The 19,215-nt window shown below is 45.8% G+C and overlaps 1 protein-coding gene across 1 annotated transcript in view; it reads left to right on the top strand.

Moving 5' to 3' along the window:
* The window catches only part of LOC119383854 (uncharacterized), a 773,402-nt gene extending 754,397 nt beyond the window's left edge, over positions 1-19,005 (top strand). The window contains exons 9-10 of the mRNA XM_049412685.1: positions 10,051-10,101; positions 18,550-19,005. Of these exons, the coding sequence (XP_049268642.1) occupies positions 10,051-10,101; positions 18,550-18,741 (243 nt within the window). The 3' untranslated portion in view covers positions 18,742-19,005. The remainder of the gene's footprint in view (positions 1-10,050; positions 10,102-18,549) is intronic.
* The last annotated feature ends 210 nt before the right edge of the window (positions 19,006-19,215 follow it).

Genomic DNA, 19,215 nt, shown 5'->3' with positions numbered 1-19,215 from the left:
CCCAAAATAGGCATTTATAGGTACTATAAAAACACTATAGTAGCTCTTCCTAAATCCCTGATTCATGCTCATATATGAAAGTCGCGCGATAGGAGCGCAAGGATTGAAACAGGCAGTTGCCTAAAATCCATTCTCTAGTGATGAGTGACAATTACGTTGGGGTGTGCTGTAGTGATATGTGGGTCCGGCACAACACTTTACGTGGTATAGCTCATAGATCACTGGAGTGTGGGTTGTTGTGTCGCGCTACGCGCGACTTCTTCGTAGCCTGCCCATGTTTGCTTAAATATAATCTGAAAGGAGAAAACCGGGCAGGGCAATTGCTTGCAAATCTCACAAGGCTACTTCCGCTGGCAACCTACAACATCCTCATTCATTCATTGATTCTTGGCGGCCATTTCCACAGCCAACTTTTCTCATATTAATTCTATGTTTGCACGATCAGGGGCAATAAATTTCTCAAGTAATAACTTATCACTTTAAGCTGATTTACGCCTTCACTTCACTGTCCCCTTAAAAATACCGCTTGCGCTTCTAGCAAAACCGGTGTTTGCGCAGCTGCACTTCCTCGCCCCAGTACCTGGTTCTGGTAGTCGGTATGGAGAAAGCACCGCCGGCTGTCGGGCAGCTTCGACACACTGTGTGGACAGTAAGTCTTTGCGCGATGCATGCTGGACCCTGTCCAGCGATTCCAGCCAGCACGTCACCTCTCTGCACCTGCACAGCACCGCGTTGTGTGTGGAATCCGATGCAGCGCAGGAGCTTGGTTCCCAGTTGGTCTCAACGCAGTGCCTGCGGGAGCTCGACCTGAAGCTCCCCAAGCTGTCCCCCTGGTCACACTTGGTTGCTGCTGGTCTGGCTCAAAAGAACAGCATCCAAAAACTGAAGATCAAAGGTGCTGGGCCACATTTTAGATGCGAAGTATCTCTTGCTCGGGGGTATGTCACGCGGCGTAGTAGTCCGCACTCACACTACGCATGCGCAACTCTCCTTCTTCCCTGTCTCCAACAGCTGCGCGTTACTCTCTCCACTTCTCTACCAGCACCTGCTTGCGCTTCTCCTGCGTTATTGCTTCTGCTCTCACGGCGCATACGCTACTCTCCTCCTCTAATCTCCTCTCCTTCAAGTGGTGGAGCGCTGCGCGCGTTCAGTCCAGCGCTTGCCTCGGTTGGCTCCTCTGAAATGCGGGTTCCACATGCTGAAGTTCTCTCCTGCGCAGCGCCGCGATGAGGGCCAGCGCATACACGTCCCCTCCCCCTCTCTGCCCTCTCCTACGCTGCCTCTCTCTCGCGCGCCTGTACACCGCGTTCCCCGCTCGCCCTGTGAGAATCAACGGCCAGGCTAGATGGAAGACACGACGCGCGTAGCGTCCCTCTTCGCGTTCCACGACACGAGGTCGGTAGCATGCCCAACGAACGCCAACGGAACGCGATCGTGCAAGTGCTCCGGCTTCGCATCGCCTCATGGTCCCCTTTAGCGGGAGATGGCGTAATTTTTTTGTTATCTTCTCGAGAAGTACTTTGCTTCTCAAAGCTGTTGACAGCTGGGCCCATTACGTGCCAGTGCTGCAGGCAACCATAGGAAAATACATTTGAAACTCATGATAAGCAACTAAATGAATATAATGAAGTAAACTAAGTTTGCCTTGAGATCTATGTGTCTGCTAGGCATGCAAACCTACTGGTCATTGCAAAATCGTACGAAAATTCAGGTAGTCCAAAAACACAAATTCATACTATTTTGATTCCCTCCAGGGATCAAATCACAAAAGCCTTGTCTGAAACAGTTGTGAATACATGTCAATGTACTTATTCGATAAGTTATTAATAATAGTCTGAAAGTAGTCTGAGATGCGCCCTTGCTTGTGCGGCAGTTGCAGTGTTTCTGCAGCAGTGTGCATCACGTTCTGTTGCTGCAGGCACACTGGCGGCTACCCTCCCACGTGTATGAGATCAATGAGTGATTTGATCTCAGAAAATGCGCACTACATAATGATCTGTGCCAAAGGCAAGCTAGTGTCAGTAACCCGCCGCGGTGGTGTAGTGGTTACGGTGCTTGACTGGTGACCTGAAGCTCGTGGGAGCGCGTCTCGGCTGCCGCGGCCGCATTTTTTATGGAGGCGACAATGCTAGTGGCTCGCGGACTTACATTTAGATGCATATTAAAGGACGCCAGGTGGTCGAACTTTTTGGGGCCCTCCACTACAGCGTTCCTCATAATCATATCTTAGTTTTGGAACGTTAAAGGGACCGACAACTGAGTTTTCTCGGCCCATTTTTTATGGCGCGACAGAAAGCTCACCCTTCGCAGTGTTTGTAGCTGCAGTAGTTAATCCCAAAAGCACGTACTTGTTTTACAAGCAGTATTTTTCGATCTGAAAGGCTCTAAACACGGATGCACCTTTCTTCCAACAACGCTGAAAATTGGTAGCGATGCCGCGAGCACTTGCTATTTCTGAAAGCTATCGTTGTTCTGCTTTCGCAGAAGCCAAAGCCTCAAGCTAATAACGTGCTGTTTTCTAGGCTCCGGCAGTCCTGAGGTGCGCGCAGCGTTGGGCCTAACGCAACCGGCTGACCTGCTTTGCCCTGTGGGTTGTCACTGGACACATGGCGTGCCCCTTTACCTTGCACCGTGACTTGCAATCACCACTTCATCTGAGGCAATCAGCACCACACCGGCGCTGCCATTGCTTATCGCTTCGATTGCTCATCGCTTCAAGCACCCTCAGTTCAGCCCCGCCGTAAAAGGGATCGCTCACGCCGACCGAGTGGGGATTTGCAGCCAAAGCCCCAAGCTAATAGCGTGCTGTTTCTAGGTGAGTGTGTAGTCACTTGCTTGCCGTTGCTGGATTTCTAACTGGCTGCATATTCCCCAATGCACACTGTCTATGTATGACAAAGTATGGGTATTGATTTGTGCACTTACCGCGCCCGAATCGGCTGTTTCACTCAACCGAGAAAAAATACGGAATCATGTAATCTTTTGTGGCTCCGTTCGTGTTCATTAAGTCGCCGTCACTTGCTGTTTGGACGCCCTGTGCTTGTGTTTTTTTCGCTTGCTCATTTGCTCATTTGTGCGGGTGATGTTGAGCTAAATTCAGGTCCTGACAAGTTTGACCAAGTGGTGGCACTGGTAAAGGAATTCACTGCTTCAAATGGGCGTTTTCAAAAGGAAGTGACGAACAACCTAAAAGACATTCACACTACTGTAACAGATCTTAAAAGGCGGCTCTCCGAAGTCGACGAGCGTCTTGAGAGCGTTGACAACTAAAGTGAAAGCGTCAAGGCTGTCGGCTTTGTTGTGCAAGAGTCTCAGGAGCAGTTGAAAACCATTGAGCAAAAAGAGACCCCTCAAGCCAACCTTGTTGTAGATGACCTCAACAATCGAATGAGGCACAATAATCTCGTGTTCCAGGGTGTTCCTGAGCAAGCTGCTGAAAAATGGAGCGATACAGAGAAACTCATTCATGAGTTCGTCGCGGAAAACTTGGGAATTCAACCAAGTGAAATTGAGCGACCTCATCGGGTCGGGCAACGCAAACCCGATCGCACTCGACCTGTTGTTGTAAAATTCCTAAACTTCAAGGACAAAAGCAATATTCTGAAAAATGCGTTCAAGCTGAAAGACCTGGCAACCCCGCGAGTGTGGATTGAGGAGAATGTTTCACCTCGTGTGCAACTAATTAGAAAAACGCTTCGTAATTTCGCGCGTGCAAAACGACAGAAAAATGAGAAGTATAAGTTGCAGTTTGACAAGCTTATAATGGGCAACGAAATTTTCACCGTCGATTCCTCGAGCAATAAAGTGGTCCCCATCCCGAGACAAGACGCTCCCGCGAATTATGATTGACGCCCCATTGCAACCGAAAATAAAAATCTATCTAATATTATAGCTCATTTTAGAAGTATTTTTCGAAAACAAGGTCACCTTTGTGCGTTTGTCGAATCCTGCTCGGCAGACATCATAGTGGGAGCTGAAACATGGCTGACGAGTGACGTGTGTAACCATGAATTGTCTTTTACTAAAAGCTTCATCCTGTTTCGAAAGGACAGCACAGAAACACGGGTAGGTGGCGTTATGATTGCAGTAAAAAAAAAACTTCAAACTCGTCTACTTGATACGGGTTCCTGTATTGAAATTTTGTGGGTGTTGGTCCAGCTTTCATGTGTAACTTGTGCCGTTGGGGTTTGTTACCGTCCGCCTGACTTAAAAGAAACCTTAGTTAATTGCCTAAACGAATCCTTGAGCCTCATGTATGACAGGTTTCCTGGCTCTCCTGCGATTCTCGCGGGCGCCTTTAACTATCCTGGAATAAACTGGCGGACGGGCACAGCCGATAGCGGCGCAAGGAAAGCTAAATGTAAGGACTTTCTAGACGTGATTTCGTCCTACGGTTTAAGCCAAATAGTTTCTATGCCAACACGGGAGGATGCTACCTTGGATCTTGTGCTTACCACCGAACCGTCAAACATGTCTGTTAATGTTAACGCGTAAAGAAAGCGTGCATAAAAAGAAAACAATTCATGATTACGCACGTGCAGATGTTGAAATGATCTGTAGCGAACTCTCGTCCTTTTGCGTAGAAGTTTTCAGCGGCATGCAGCATCGCGACAGCAATGAAAACTGGATGATCGTCTGTAACAAGCTAATCGAACTCAAAGAAAAATACATTCCAAAAATACAGATATCTGTGTCTACAGGGAGCGCTTGGTTTATCTCCCACGTGAAGCGATGCATTAACAAGAAGAAGCGCTTTTATTCAAGAGCTAGAACCTTGCAATCTGATGATGCCTGGAAGGCTTATCGCGAACAATCGCCGTTATGCAAAACCGAAATCGAGGCAGCAAAAGACAAATTTTTCAACCATGATATCTCCAACATGTTAACTGACAAAAAGGAAAAAATTCTGGAAAGTAATAAACCCCGAACCGTCATCTTCATGTTTCATATCGATAATGCAATGCAACGAGTTCCTCCCGCCTTCTGAAGTCGCTACTGCGTTCAATTCCTTCTTTTGTTCTGTTCTTTCTTGTGAGCTTCCTATTACCGACAATATTCACCTCGGCTCCGTTACCTCCATCATGGATGACATCGTGATCACTGAAAAGGGAATCGAGGCTGCTATTGATCGTCTTCCTAGCAGCTCGGCTCCTGGTCCAGATGGTATTTGCCCTAAACTGCTAAAGTTAACTAAACCTGTTATTTCTCGCATTTTTGCATGCCTTTTGCAACAATCGATTCAGTCAGGATGCGTTCCTGACGGATGGAAAATCTCTAAAATAGTGCCAATCTTTAAATCCGGAGACCCGTCATCTGTCACCAACTACAGACCAATCTCACTGACCAGTATACCATGTATATTATTAGAGCACATCATATCATCGGCAATTATGAAGTACCTAACAGAGCACAACCATCTTTTCGGCAACCAGCACGGCTTTCCACAGGGTCGCTCCTGCGAGACGCAGTTATTCGAACTAGTCTCTGACATTTACGAAGTTGTTAATGACTCATCGCAAGTGGATGCCATATATATCGACTTCGCCAAGGCGTTCGATAAGGTAGCTCATAACCGTTTATTACTTAAGCTTCGCTATTTTAATATACATAGTCAGGTTGTGAATTGGATAAGGAATTTCTTAACCAACAGGTACCAATTTGTAACTTCCAATGAATTTTCTTCCTCACGATCACTGGTCAAATCAGGGGTGCCTCAGGGCTCTGTATTGGGGCCTATTTTATTCATGTTATATGTAAATGACATCAGCAATAACATTTTATCTACAGTTCGATTATTTGCAGACGACTGCGTAATTTATAGGCGAATAATTACCACTTCTGATAGTGACGCTTTGCAATCTGACCTTGCGAAAATTGCAGGTTGGTGTGAACAGTGGCAATTGGAGATAAATACTTCGAAAACCAAGGCTGTAGCCTTCACTAGAGTGTCTAATCCCAAGCTTACTCTTCATTCGATAAGTGACACAGTCATTGCGCGTGCGTATACAATAAAATACTTGGGAGTTCATTTATCTTCTAACGTTTCATGGAGTGACCATATCGAAGCAATCTTTATCAGGCGTAACCTTTACTTGGCAAACAAGTCTACTAAATTATTGGCCTATGCGACGTTGGTTGACGCAAAACTAGAATATGCATCTTTTATTTGGCACCAGTCTTATCTCATCAACAAACTCGAAGCAATTCAAAATAAAGCAACCCGCTTCGTTACCAAAGATTATTCACAAATATCAAGCATAACTAACCTAAACAAATCTCTCAATCTAATCACCCTAGAATATACAAGAATCATAGCACTTCTATCTCATTTCCACAAACTTTATCACTCAACATCGTCGTTCCGCGCATGCCACATCACGGCCGGCCATAGTATCTTTCCGCGCCTTGATCACCCCTTTAAAGTACAACCCATTTTCGCTAGAACAAACTTCTTAAGTAAATCCCTCCTCTTTCTCGCAATATATCACTGGAACAAGCTACCTGCCGACGTCGTTTCTTCTCAAAATCATGAAGATTTCATGAATAAACTTAAAAGTTATTTTAATGAACGCTAATATTGTTCTTGTGCATATCTGTTTTGTTGTACTTATTGTCGTTGTTCTTTGTACACGGAATTTCAATGAACAGGCATTTTCCTTTTTTTTTTGCATTCTTTCCTTGATCTTTGAACACTGCGAACATTTTCCTTCGGGTTTTTGTTGTCCTGTCCTGTTCTTTTCTTTTTTTTCCTTTTAGTAGTACTTTCTTTATTTTCTCCGCGTAGCATCCCTGTTCTGATAAGTAATAGTATCTCTACATATGTATAGCGTATGTGCATATTTATATTTATTTGTATCAATCGTTTGTATTTGTTATTCAATTTGTACACTTTAATTGTAAGAGCTTTATTGTGTTATAACTCCCCTATGTAATGCCTACCCAGGCCTTTAGGGTACTTAAATAATAAAAATAAAACTATGCTTAACCACCTTTATTTATCACTTTCCAACTATTTTTCAAAAATAACAAGCTGTTACAATCACATGATATGGCATTATACAGCTTCCCTGTATTTGTACCGCGTTTTTCGCGCATACGTCCAAGGTTGTCTGCGCCTGTGTCATGGGTGGTTTGTCCCGGCATCGTTACTCTATCGATGGACAAGCCAAGCCAAGTTATCGAAAACATCACTATGCACATGTGCGGCCACGCCGAGTAGCAGCGCGCGTCATTTCTGAGATGAAGTGTAGGTAGCAAACTATGTCACTCCAAAATTTTAGCGACCTGCCAACTGCGTGCACGGTTTCATTAGCACGCTGAGAAGTTGCTCAAGACGCGCTGACGAGCATGGTATCATTAGGTCACGCGAGGCCAGCGCCACATTAATTCATACTACAACGCGGGCCTATATGTACAGTTTTATGGGGTAATACCATTTAATATAATGAAACGAACAATATTTCAATACTAACAAAAAACATCGTCGACCGCGTACAGAATCAACGGTCACGTGGGCGGATTCATCGGATCATTGATGTTTTTTTGCAGCCGGAGGCGCCACAGGTCACTTTTCGTGACTTTGAGTTAAGAAATAAAAATATATCCATCTCCCACGAAAAAAACAGGGTTGGTTTGAGTCAATGCGATGGACAATCTTTCTATCAGTGGAGTCATCTCATTTCATGTTCTGGGCAGTTGTCGGTCTCTTTAAGCTGCAACAATTATTCTTAAGCCAGTGTCAGTTTCGCCGCAACACAGCTATTTGGCCTAGTTGGAAACGGTTCATCCTTGAGAAGCGCGAAAGAAACACAGGGACTAAGAAGAGATAAACAGCGGACAAGCGCTTGTCTGGTGTGCATCTCTCCTTAGTCCCTGTGTTTCTTTCGCGCTTCCCAAGAATAATCAGTTTCGTCGCCACTAACGCTACTGCCATTGCTACCATGCACAATACTGCACTCTGCATGGTAACGAATTCTTGGTGACCTTTCAAAGGAGGTGCTGCGTCGTCCCGGCAGGATCTGCATATTTTGATAAGCCAGGAACGGCTGCGTGTGCCGTTTCCTGACAGGGATCAGCAGACGGCTCATACCTTTGTGCATGGCGTGTTCTCGAGGCTTAATTTGCGTTCAAGTATTACACTGCACAAGGGTTTCTTTCCTTGCTGCAGCAGCCGTGTTCCTTTGCACCAGCGTTTTGTTCAGTTATGCCAGGTCGGATCCTAAAGGAGTCAGCTGCTAGCCTTACTTTGTGTAACATTCCAGTTTGTTGCTATTAGATTCATTGCTTCGCTCTTGTGGCGAAACTGGCATTTTTTTTACTCTCCTCTTGTTAGAACATTAGAGACGAGTTGTTTTGCAGAGACCAACATTTCGATATCTCGGGAATTTCGGTCTTTTTAAGATCATCATTTCAGTGCAGCATTATTGTTTTCAATGTCAGGCTTTTGCGTGTATGCTGAATTGTGGGTTATGTCTGTAATCAGTGCGAGCTGTATGTGGGCTTTCGCAGGTACATTCACAAGCGCAGATGTAGGGGTTGTGTGTGATTGGCTGACCGAGAGCCAGCAAGTGCGCAACCTGGAGTTCTGGCCAACCAGTACAGTCGCCGGGCTGCTGGTGGACACACTTGCCGAGTTGCTGGAAGAAAGCTACGCACTGACACGGATCAAACTCGCTGTGTGCTGGAAAAAAACGTTGCCGTGGCAACGTTTCAATAGTTTTGTTGGTGACTGCTGTTGTTGGCACTGTTTCCAATAATAGGGCAATGAGGTGGTTTTGCCATGAAGCCAGAATCATTATTATGCGAGCTAGCCTCTGCACCATCTTGCCGAAAAAATGTGGGTCAACAGAAGAGCATATGTACAGAGCAAACATGCTCACTTTTCGATCCGAAATTTCCTCCCAGAACATTAATAAAATGCAGTGCAGCGCAGCATTAACTGCACTGATAGGTGGGATGGTGGAACAATGCAAAAAAAAAGAACATGGCTGATCCCTCTGTCATAGGAATCGGTATAACACGAAAGTGAAACGTGCCTTCAAAGACGTAGTTGAGCGCTTGTTGCGCATTGTTTTGCCCCAAGGGCGAAGGAATGAATGCTACAGCAACAAATTGTATTGTCACGCGAAGGAGGGCAAGCAGCTCAAAACTTGCAACGCGCTGCTCAAGCAGAAAGGACGCACAGAACGAGCATACACAGGATAAGAGCAAACTAATTGTCATATTTGTAACTTATTTCTGCGTGAGTACCGCGCTCCTTTCGCAAAAGTGAGCGCTACAGTGAGCCAAGTGACCTTCGTGCTCTGAACGCGAGACCTACAAACCAAAGCGATCACGAGATAAGCGCGCGCACGAGTGACCACGCCCTGTAGACGCAGGCGCTCGTCGCAACGACGACGTCCTTTAAAGCGCGCTCTTCGAGCCCTTCGCGCAATCTCGCTAGTGATAACGAAAACACGCTGTAACGCCCATCTCCGAGTACCGCCACCGGCAAATGGTGTATATAAATAGCTCGCCGTTAGCATTGTGAAGAATGTGCCGTCCGCGGCCGAATCGTTTCGCGCTGCGGAGCGAGGGGTCGTAAGTTTGATTCCCGGTGTCGGAACGTTTTCTGCTGGTTTTTTTTCTTTGCCCACTGTTAGTCTTCATCTTTTACAACGTCATATCCGTGACAAAAATACGTCAGAGGAGCCGTGGTGGACCCCGGCATAACACACTTTCGTGTTAAAAAGCAGAATAAAAATCAATATTTTTAAACACAAGAACTGGCAGCCACTTTTATAGTTTGCTGCTCTAAAAGTGAAGTCCTTTCCAAAGCATCTTCACGTGAACTTACAGCAAATGCTGTATACTTTGTGCATCCTACCTGTACATACCTATACGGAAATCACCTGCACGTTGCAGGTTAGGCGCATTGCAGGCCTGGTGCAGTGTGCAGCTAGATTTGCCTTGGGCTCAGAACTCACACGGTCTGCCCTGGGCTATGAGCTGGTTGCACCATGGTACCCGCAGCTCCTAGGAGCAATCCAATGCATGGGATCCCTGACTCAGGCTGAGGCAGAGAAGCGCATGAAGAGTGCTGCCAGACGCGTTCACTCCAAGGTAGGAATGCATATTCACATATGGGCTGAGATGCAATTGCTACTAAATCAAACCTTTTAAAGGTAAGCATATTCAACAGCAATCTGTCTGGCTGGTTCATCAAACCTCAGTCAGATAATCGGGTAATGCAGGCTTACCCTCTTCTCTCGGCAAGTCTTGTTAATTCGAATATGCTTGGCCACAACCTGGCTAATTGAGATGGTCGTCCAGTGCGCCGAGCGCGATTCAGCACAAATGTGCCACGAAAATGGCACTACAGTACACTGTCGATAATTGAAACTTTAAGTTACTTTAAACAAATATAATTTTTTGTTGGCCTGCTGTCTCTTCAACGTATTTTAATGCACTTATTCAAACTGTTGCACAGCATAAATTCAGTGAATTCATACTTCTTTCTTGCCAATGCCTGAAAATATCAGCTGCCTTTGTCACTTCTAGCTTAACATTCACATTTATATGTGACACACTGTTACAAATAAAGCCGATTGCCTGCCTACAAAGGGGCCAAACTAGCTACATGATGCGCGCTGACAATCGCGTGTTGACTGAGGAACAAAGAAATACTGGTCAGTTTTGCCGCAAGGGCAAAGCAATGCATACAATAGCAACGAATTAGAGTGGTATATGAAGTAAGGCTCTCAGCTAACTCCTTTAGGATCCAGTGCGGCGTAACTCTACGAAATGCTGGCGTAACAGAATACAGTAACTGCAGTGAGTGAAGCAACCTTCTTGCGGTCTGTCGCTTCAGTGTGGAGTAAGCGGCAAGAGCACAGCAAATACAAAGCTATGAGCCACTTGCCGATCTCTTTCAACATAGCGTGCGCACATTGTGTGCGACCTCGCTCTTTTGGCAGAAGTTTGCAGCTCTTTTGGCAGAAGTTGGCAGAAGTTTGCAACGCGTCCCCCCACCGGCACCCCTCACGCTCCTTCACCTCAGTACATTTCATCCCTGCTTGAGCCGCGCCTCTCGGCAGCCTTCGCATGCTTTCACTCGCACATAGAACATACCGTATTTGCTTGAATGTAACGCGATTTTTTCCCAGATTTTTGCTACCTGAAGTTCACCCTCGCATTACAGTCGCATACCGAAATTCAAGTTGTCTAAAAAGTGCAATGATGCACTGAATTCTAGACAACTACGGTTTTGGCCATTTTGAATTTATGTTGGCAACATGTGCCAGCTAAATGCAAGTTGGATCCACTACAAGCCAATAACAGTTCTCTTCGTTTCTAATCTGTGACGGCGTGCACTTCGCGTTTGTTCTTTTCGTCATTTGTGGTCGTCTCGATGGCTTTGGTTGCCTTCGGTTGTTTCGTCTTTCCTACAGCTTCCCTTGTGATGGGAACGTATCGTGCTCAGTACGATGCCCGTTTGGAGAGGCATGCTATTTTGACGGCTGAAAAAGTTAGCTGCTGCCCGAAGCCTCAACGTGAGTGAGGTGCCCATCTGTGAGTGGCGGCTCGAGCATGAGCTTCTTTTCAGGCGTGAGCATAGCCGCCACTTTGAATTGGAGCAGCGCGTTGCTGATTTTGTCACAGAACGGTGCAATTGCCTTACGAAGGTCAGTGTTGAACTGACACTTTTGAAAGCGAGCGATGACGCTCTGCAGATGGGCATCTCGTGAACGAAGTTCAATGCGTTATGTGGGTTGGTGCGAATTTCAGTGAACTTCCGTTAAGACGAACTCGTTTAAGATGAATTCTCACTTATGACGAACAACACGGGAACGTTTGTTCGGTTTTTTTAGACCCAATGCAAAAAAAAAAAATCCGCTTAAGACAAACAGCCTTGCATCTACTCTTCTGTTAAGACGAACGCTTTTGTGATGACCGCCACTGCTGGCGAATCTGCGGAGCGATTATGGCAATCTTGTGGGGCATTCCTGCAACCGGAGGGAAAGGAAAATATTAAGGAAACAGTAGTGCAGAGCGAATCCGTGCAACGGTGGAGGGAGGGAGGGAGCGAGAAACAAAAGACCCGCGGTTTAAGCAACCACCTGCCCTTGAGCCCTCCATCTGCGGAGCCAGCCGCGAAGCAAAAATGAAAGAGAGAGAGAGTTTCGAGGTTGGCCGTGAAGGGAAACATGAAAACAAGCGGGGCAAAAAAATTTAAAAGAAAGCGACAACAAAGACTCCCAATGACGTTTCTCAGCGGGAACATGGGAGTTCGCGTCATACGGCTCCCAGCACATGGATGTTCTCTGCGCCGAGCCAGCAATCGCGCATTTGCTGTCCCTTGCGCCTTGTAGATAACGGCCAGCAAGCCAACTGTTCACCAAAAGCTACTCACGCTTTCAAAGAAAGCAGAAATTTTCTCCGAGGTGACAGCTGGCAAGCTCTCGGAAGACCGAAATCACACACAAGCTCGGGATTGCAAAGGGCACGTTAACTGGCATCATAAAGGATGGTGCGCAGACCTGCCATGGTGGTCTAGTGGTTATGGTGCTTGAATGCTGACCCAGACGTTGCGGGATCGAATCCTGGCCGTGGCGGCCACATTTTCAATAGAGACAAAAATGCTTGAGGTTCGTGTGCTTAGATTTAGGTGCACGTTAAAGAAACGTAGGTGATCGAAATTTCGGGAGCGTTCCACTAGGGCGTCTCTCATGGTCATATCGTGGTTTTGGGACGTTAAACCCCAACAATTATTATGAGATGGTGCGCGGGTAACCGCCGCATTGAGTGATAACGACTTTGCGCCGAAGCGGATGAAGATGCGGATGGCTGCGCACAAGGGCTTAAAAGATGTTGTTCTGCCATGGATACAATGTGCTCCAGCGCAAATCTTCTCACAAACGGCATCATTCTGAAGGCAAAAGCGGAGGAATTGTTGCCCTACGGATGGACATCGAGTTCTCCGGCAGTGACTGATGGCTCAATCGTTTCAGAAAAATGCACGGGCTCGTTTTCCGATCTGTTGCTGGTGAGGCCGCCACCGTTGATGAAGCGAACTGCAGTGATTGGAGGCTGACCAAGCTGAAAGAGATTCTCCAGGATTACGACCCCGGCGACATTGACAATGTCGACGAGACAGCCCTCTTTTACCAACTACTTCCCAGAAGACGCTCGCATGCGCTGGTGATGACTGCACAGGGGGCAAGCACAGCAAAGTGAGAGTTACCGTACTCGTTGGTGCGAATATGTCGGGAAGTGACCAGCTGAATCTTGCTGGTCATCAGAAAATCAGTCGCCGCGCTGTTTCAAGCATGCTAAAACGTTGCCGGTAACCTACATGGCTAACTCCAAATCTTTGATGACGCAGTCCACTTTTGAGCTGTGGCTGTGAGACGTTGATCGCCGTTTCCTCATAGAAAAGAGACGTGTCATATTCCTTGTGCATAACTGCCCTGGGCATGGGCACGTTACCGATCTTCAAGCCCTTAGTTTGGAGTTTTTGCCCGCAAATACCACTGCGAAGCTCCAGCTAATAGACGAGGGAGTGATCAGCAGCCTGAAATGGCACTGTCACCGATCTCTTCTCCATAGAATGCTACTGTGCATGGAAAGCGACAAGCAATACACAGTGGACGTGTGGACGTCAATTCACCTACTCACAAATGCCTGGAGCCGGGTAACCGATGTGACTATCATGAACTTATTCAGTCATGCTAGATTTGCGGTGCCTGACAGCTTGGCGCAAGATAGTTGCGAAGATGACGAGGTAGAAGTGAGCTTGGTTGCCATGCTCGGCAGTAAGGGCTCAGTAAAGGCAATAAAGGACTCATCGTGGACATGAGCAGTTGTGCCAGTGTCGACAAAGATGTGCCGACGTGCAGGGAAGACACATTGGACACACTAATTGAAGAGGTTCTCGACATGCCTTCGGAGGTAACATCGGAGGACGACGAAGATGCCAGCACAAGGCCTGCGCCAGTGACTAACGATGCAGCAATTACCTTAAGCAAGTGCCTTAGAAAGTGCCTTAAGCAAGTTCTTTAAGGGGGGACGTGGCAATGAAAACTATTTTGGGTATTTACGGGGATAAAGTGATGAAATTGGGAATGCTGATACGATTTGTTATGCTCATATCATAACTGAAATCGCTTTTGAGCTATCTGTTGTAGTTTTTTGAGCTACAACGCTTGATAGAGTCTCACTGTGATCCCAAAATTAATCAATGAATTCGACGTATGTTTGTCAAAATTTTTGCATGAGGATATTCACAAGGGCCCATTTTGTGCACCAATGCTATAGGCTTATTTTTAATATTGAAACAAGCTCACAAAAAATTTTGAAATCACCTGTACACATTGTCTTACTAAGAACTTTTACAAAAGGGCAATTATAAAAATCTGTATGATGTGCAGACAAATATATATGGACAGCTTTGCAGCACTTACCAATGTTTCAAGATCTAAGTGCAAAAACACAGAATGGTTATATCCTAATCTGTTGTTAAATGGCACAAGGATGACTGACAGCAACTGCACATAAAATGGAAGCAGAGAAAACGGAGTTCAAGGAAAATGGAGCTCAAAGCTAAGAAAACAGAACTCTGAAGGCTGTTTGTTTTATTTTCCATTGGAGAAATGCAACATTATGGCTACCTTGACCTCTGATCTCTCCTCTGTACGATGATGCTAAGATAGCAGCACTGTGCCAAAGGAAAGCTGCAAGATTTGCATTTTCTAAAGCACAGTTTTCTCACAGTTTTTTATGGTAGCACACTACTAAACTTTTTTTTCTCAACTTCTACTTCTTATTTTGTTCTAATATTTCACCATTATGCAAAACATGGTCTAGCCATTGCGAAAAAAAAGTCAACTGAAAAATGGAACATTTCGACGTAATTTACCATTCCCATTGCCGCGTCTCCCCTTAAGGAATTATTTTGAGCAGCATGAAGGAACTGAAGCATTTTTAAGATCACTAGGAGATATGGCAACATTTGTGGCTGCTCGCCGACGTGCACAGCAGCCACAGACGTCCATTATGGAAATAATCAAACCAGGCAAGAGCACTTGAACACAGTTGCCTATCAAGTTACTCCCTCAAATAAATTATTTTTGTGTATTTTTCCTTCATTGTAAGGTATTTTGTTCATTGTTTTGAACTAAGATGTCTGCATGCACCTGGATATGTTGCTGATTCTGTTTTTTTTTTGGGGGGGGGCGCGGTGGCTTCTGATAAGACGAACAATTCTTGATGGTCTCTTCGAGTTTGTCTTAAGGGGAGTCCATTGTACCACATTTTTAGACAGCCTTTGAAAAATAAATGCGCCTTTTCATGCCTCCACTGGCCTCAGGACGCAAGAAAAAGTTCATGGACACAACGACAAGTCACCCCTCGCGTTGCAATCTTGGTCGCGTTACAAACGATTAAATAAGGTATGACACGCGGGATGATGTTATTGATTTAGACTTGATACATAGCAACCTGTAGCAAGCTTGGGAATGTTCTACCAGCTGTCACAGGGATACTCTGAATTTTAACACAGTAGTGTCAAAGAGCTTGTTTTGCAAGAAATTTAAGCGTCAGCAGCGTTCACTGTGATTGAGAAACCGGTGCTGTCCACTAGCAAAAAATCGCAATTGATGCTAATAATAAAAATCAGAGGCATGCGGTGGAATCGAACCCAGGCCTTCTGCGTGACAGTCAGGTCTACCACAGAGCCACACAGGTGCTTGAAACTGCTTTGGAAAAATGGTCTAAAAGCCCACCTATTACAAAGGGTCCAGGCGTAATTGATCATCAGCGGCAGCAACAGCATGAACAAACTGTGCAGCCACGTAGGAGAGCTTAAAATGGCCAGTGTTGCCTGCACATACATTCCTTTACTCCAGGAACAGAACATTTATGCGTTCTTTGCTGCGTAACACAGTTGCCAGCCCTGTTGGCACAGTTTTGAATCGTCATGGCTTGTAGTAGACAGCTGAACACATCGCAGAAGTGAAAGTGCCCCCAAAAGCAATCATCTAAGAACTTGGCCCCCACTCCTTCTGTTCCCAAACATCATCGCTGGTGCATGCATTGGTACAGACTGTCACGATCTAGTTGATGAATAGAACTGCAGAAGTGAGAATGTCATCCACAGGTATGTAATGAATATACACGATTCTATTGTGACCAGCACTTGAAGGCGTGAAGGAACTAAGCACACACAGCACATTTGCACAACCACCGTGACGACACTAAAGGCAGTGTGGGAAGGCCGTGAACTCCTCCAACATATAACAATGATGATGAGTTCACAGCAACGCGACGGTGTAAACAAATGCTGATCTTGAAGGCCTTACTTTTGCAAGCGCCAAAAACAATTTCATAACTAATTACATCATAGATGCCACTTTGGTACAATTCTTTAAGTCAGCGCTTTTGCTCGCGTGACTGAAAGCACATTGTTGGTGTGTTCCACTCATGCACTTCATCGTATGGTAAAGGCAGGCCATGTTGCGTGAAAAATAAACACTGCCGCTCTCTTTCGTGACCACTTGTCCAACTGGGTGCGCACTTATTGGCGTATCTTAGGGAAATGATCGCACAGTTGCGACGTAACGGTGTGGTGCGCAAATACACGAAGCATGTGACGTGCTTCATGACGCCAGCAGGCTGAAAAACAGTGTGCCACACTCGCCCTCATGGCTACTAGTGGCGCTGACTAACAGTGCTAAGTTTAAATGAACATATATATACCCCATAAAGTGGACGGGAGGGTGACCGCCGCAGTAGCTCAGTTGTAGAGCATCGGACGGGTTATTCGAAGGTCGCTGGTACGGTCCGTGGCGGCGGTAAGTTATCTTTTCGTGCACTGTACTTTCTTCAGATTTACATCATGATTAGTGCAGATAACATCCCCTATACTTTCCGTGGCTTTCTTGTATGTTAGTTCTAAGTGATGTTGTGTCTAGCAAAGAAAAACAAGCCCTGAAATTCCCATTCTTTCATTCATATGATCAGAGTGATAGAAGAGCAGAAACATCGCACTTCCAAATTTTTCGCATCCTTAGTGTTTAGAAAGGCGAAGTCGTCAGGAGTTGCTTGTGATTATTCATGCCGGCCTACTAAATTAAACATTTGCATGTTTTCATAATGACACAGTTGCCCCGCCAAGACTGCTATAGTAGCTGCACAGAACCTCCAGTGTTGGCAGTCACTGTGAAAGTTCATCTTAACAGAAGACTATCTGTGAGGCGGTTAGTCTTAAGGACCCCTGACACAAAAATTGAAACCTCGAGATGTTTGTGTTGTTTGACTTTCCTGTATACGGAGCCACATCTGACAGATTATTAGTGACGAACGTTGCCTTTAAGATCTTAATTTGGTTTTAAAGTAAGCGTGAGTACTCATTTGAGCTGGCTGCACCTTGCGACATCCTGGTATGACGTAGATAGAGGCCCCGCGTGACGTTCCATGAGTAAAGCAAGTACTGTGATCACAGAAGGTTTGCGGGGCGCACGTGCACAATACACCGACTGGCACCTGGCGAGGCCTATTGTTCCGCACCCCTCTCGCTCTGTTGTCGGGCTGCTGTCTAGGTAGTTTTCGTGAGGGGACACGCGTTTAACAGGTTTAACCCATACCGAGGCACCCACATCGTTTCAATCTCTACCGCGCGCGGGGCCCCGATTTGAAAACCGCGCTTTCAACGTCAACACATCTTGAGTGCACGTGTTCTTTCACACTCCCCCGCATGGGGCGCTAGTTCCTTTTGGTTTTTAGGCAGGCGTTTTGAAGTGACGCTAAAATGGTCACAATTAACTACGCTAGAATTAGTTATACGATACGCTAGAGAATTTACGATTTAACTTAGGGATTACCAGACACAAAGCTACAAATTAGAGTAAAAAAGTCACCAACAAAAATTTTGATGTCAGGGGTCCTTTAAGCAGAATTTTTCACATTGAATTTATGGAAAAACCAAACAAACATTCTGACGTTTGTTTGCATGTGCGAGAATTCAACTTAACCGAGTTCATTTCTGTGTGCTGCCACACCTGTGCATTCAGTCACGCATTGAGCAAGTGTGGCAAACACAACTGGGCTAGCTGAAGGAGGACATGATTGCTTAACGGTCCACCCCATCACTGTGCTTTCAATGCGCCCTCCCCTGCAGCACACAGCAAGCCACCATCCTTCTTGGATTAGCCTCAGGGACACAGTTATGAGGCTAAGCCGAGAGGCCCTTTGTGATCTTATCATAGTTTACATTATGTAGGACATCATGGTGACGCTGACAGCAATATTCTGGATGGAGTGCCTCGTGATTGCTTTTGCACTAAAAGATGAGAATGAGGAGCAAACAGAGCACGACGCTCGACAGATAGGTTGACTGATGTTGCTGAAATATAAAGGACAGGGCCCATTATATTACAAGGTTGCACAATTTGGAGGAGAAAGAAGCAGACAATCTCTCATTTCTCATTATTCTTCTTGCTGTATCTTACAGTAAAACAGAGTTGCTTCGGCAACAGCATTGCTTCATGCTGGTGTTGTGTCTCGCACGTGCAGTTCTGGCAGCTTGCTGGCATCGTGTATGAAGAACTGGTCTGCCATGAGTTGCCGCCTGACACGTGTGGCGACGGACCAACACGGCAATCAGTGCAGCTTGACCAGCTCCCCAGCCGAATCTTGGAGCACATCTGCTCCTACCTGAAGGTCAGCGATGTGTTGGTCACCAAAAGTGCGACAAGACAACAGTAACCAACTGTGTCACCAAAACGGACTGTTGGTGCAAGATCGCTGGATAAAGCAAATGCTGTTTTCACAGGCTCTGCGCCTGTGCTAACTGCTAGAGCTTTTGATACGTGGAATTTCCAAGAGTGCCAAACATTTCTGCATAAGTGTTATGTGTAACTTGCACAGTGCATTTTTCAAGCCATGTCAAGTGCCTTTCTCCCAACGCTGCTTCTGTGTTCGCTAAAGATCTGTGTGTACCTGTGTTTGCAGTGTCAGTAGTGGTTGTTAACTAAGTCTGTGGAGTGGTGTAGCTCTTCCTAACTCATTTTGCACTTGTGAACTCCAGTGTGTTTTTATTAATGCAGCCTTGTGGCATAAGAATACCAAATAATGTATGACCAATATCCATATTGTGGCTTTGGTTACTCAACATTCATTACAAGGAACTTGTGATCTTTTTGTTGAAATGTATAAAATACTGGCTCTTTCAGTTGCAAC

The sequence above is a fragment of the Rhipicephalus sanguineus genome, chromosome 2, assembly GCF_013339695.2.
Source record: "Rhipicephalus sanguineus isolate Rsan-2018 chromosome 2, BIME_Rsan_1.4, whole genome shotgun sequence".
Lineage (NCBI taxonomy): Eukaryota > Metazoa > Arthropoda > Arachnida > Ixodida > Ixodidae > Rhipicephalus > Rhipicephalus sanguineus.
This window is presented reverse-complemented; position numbering and strand designations above follow the sequence as displayed.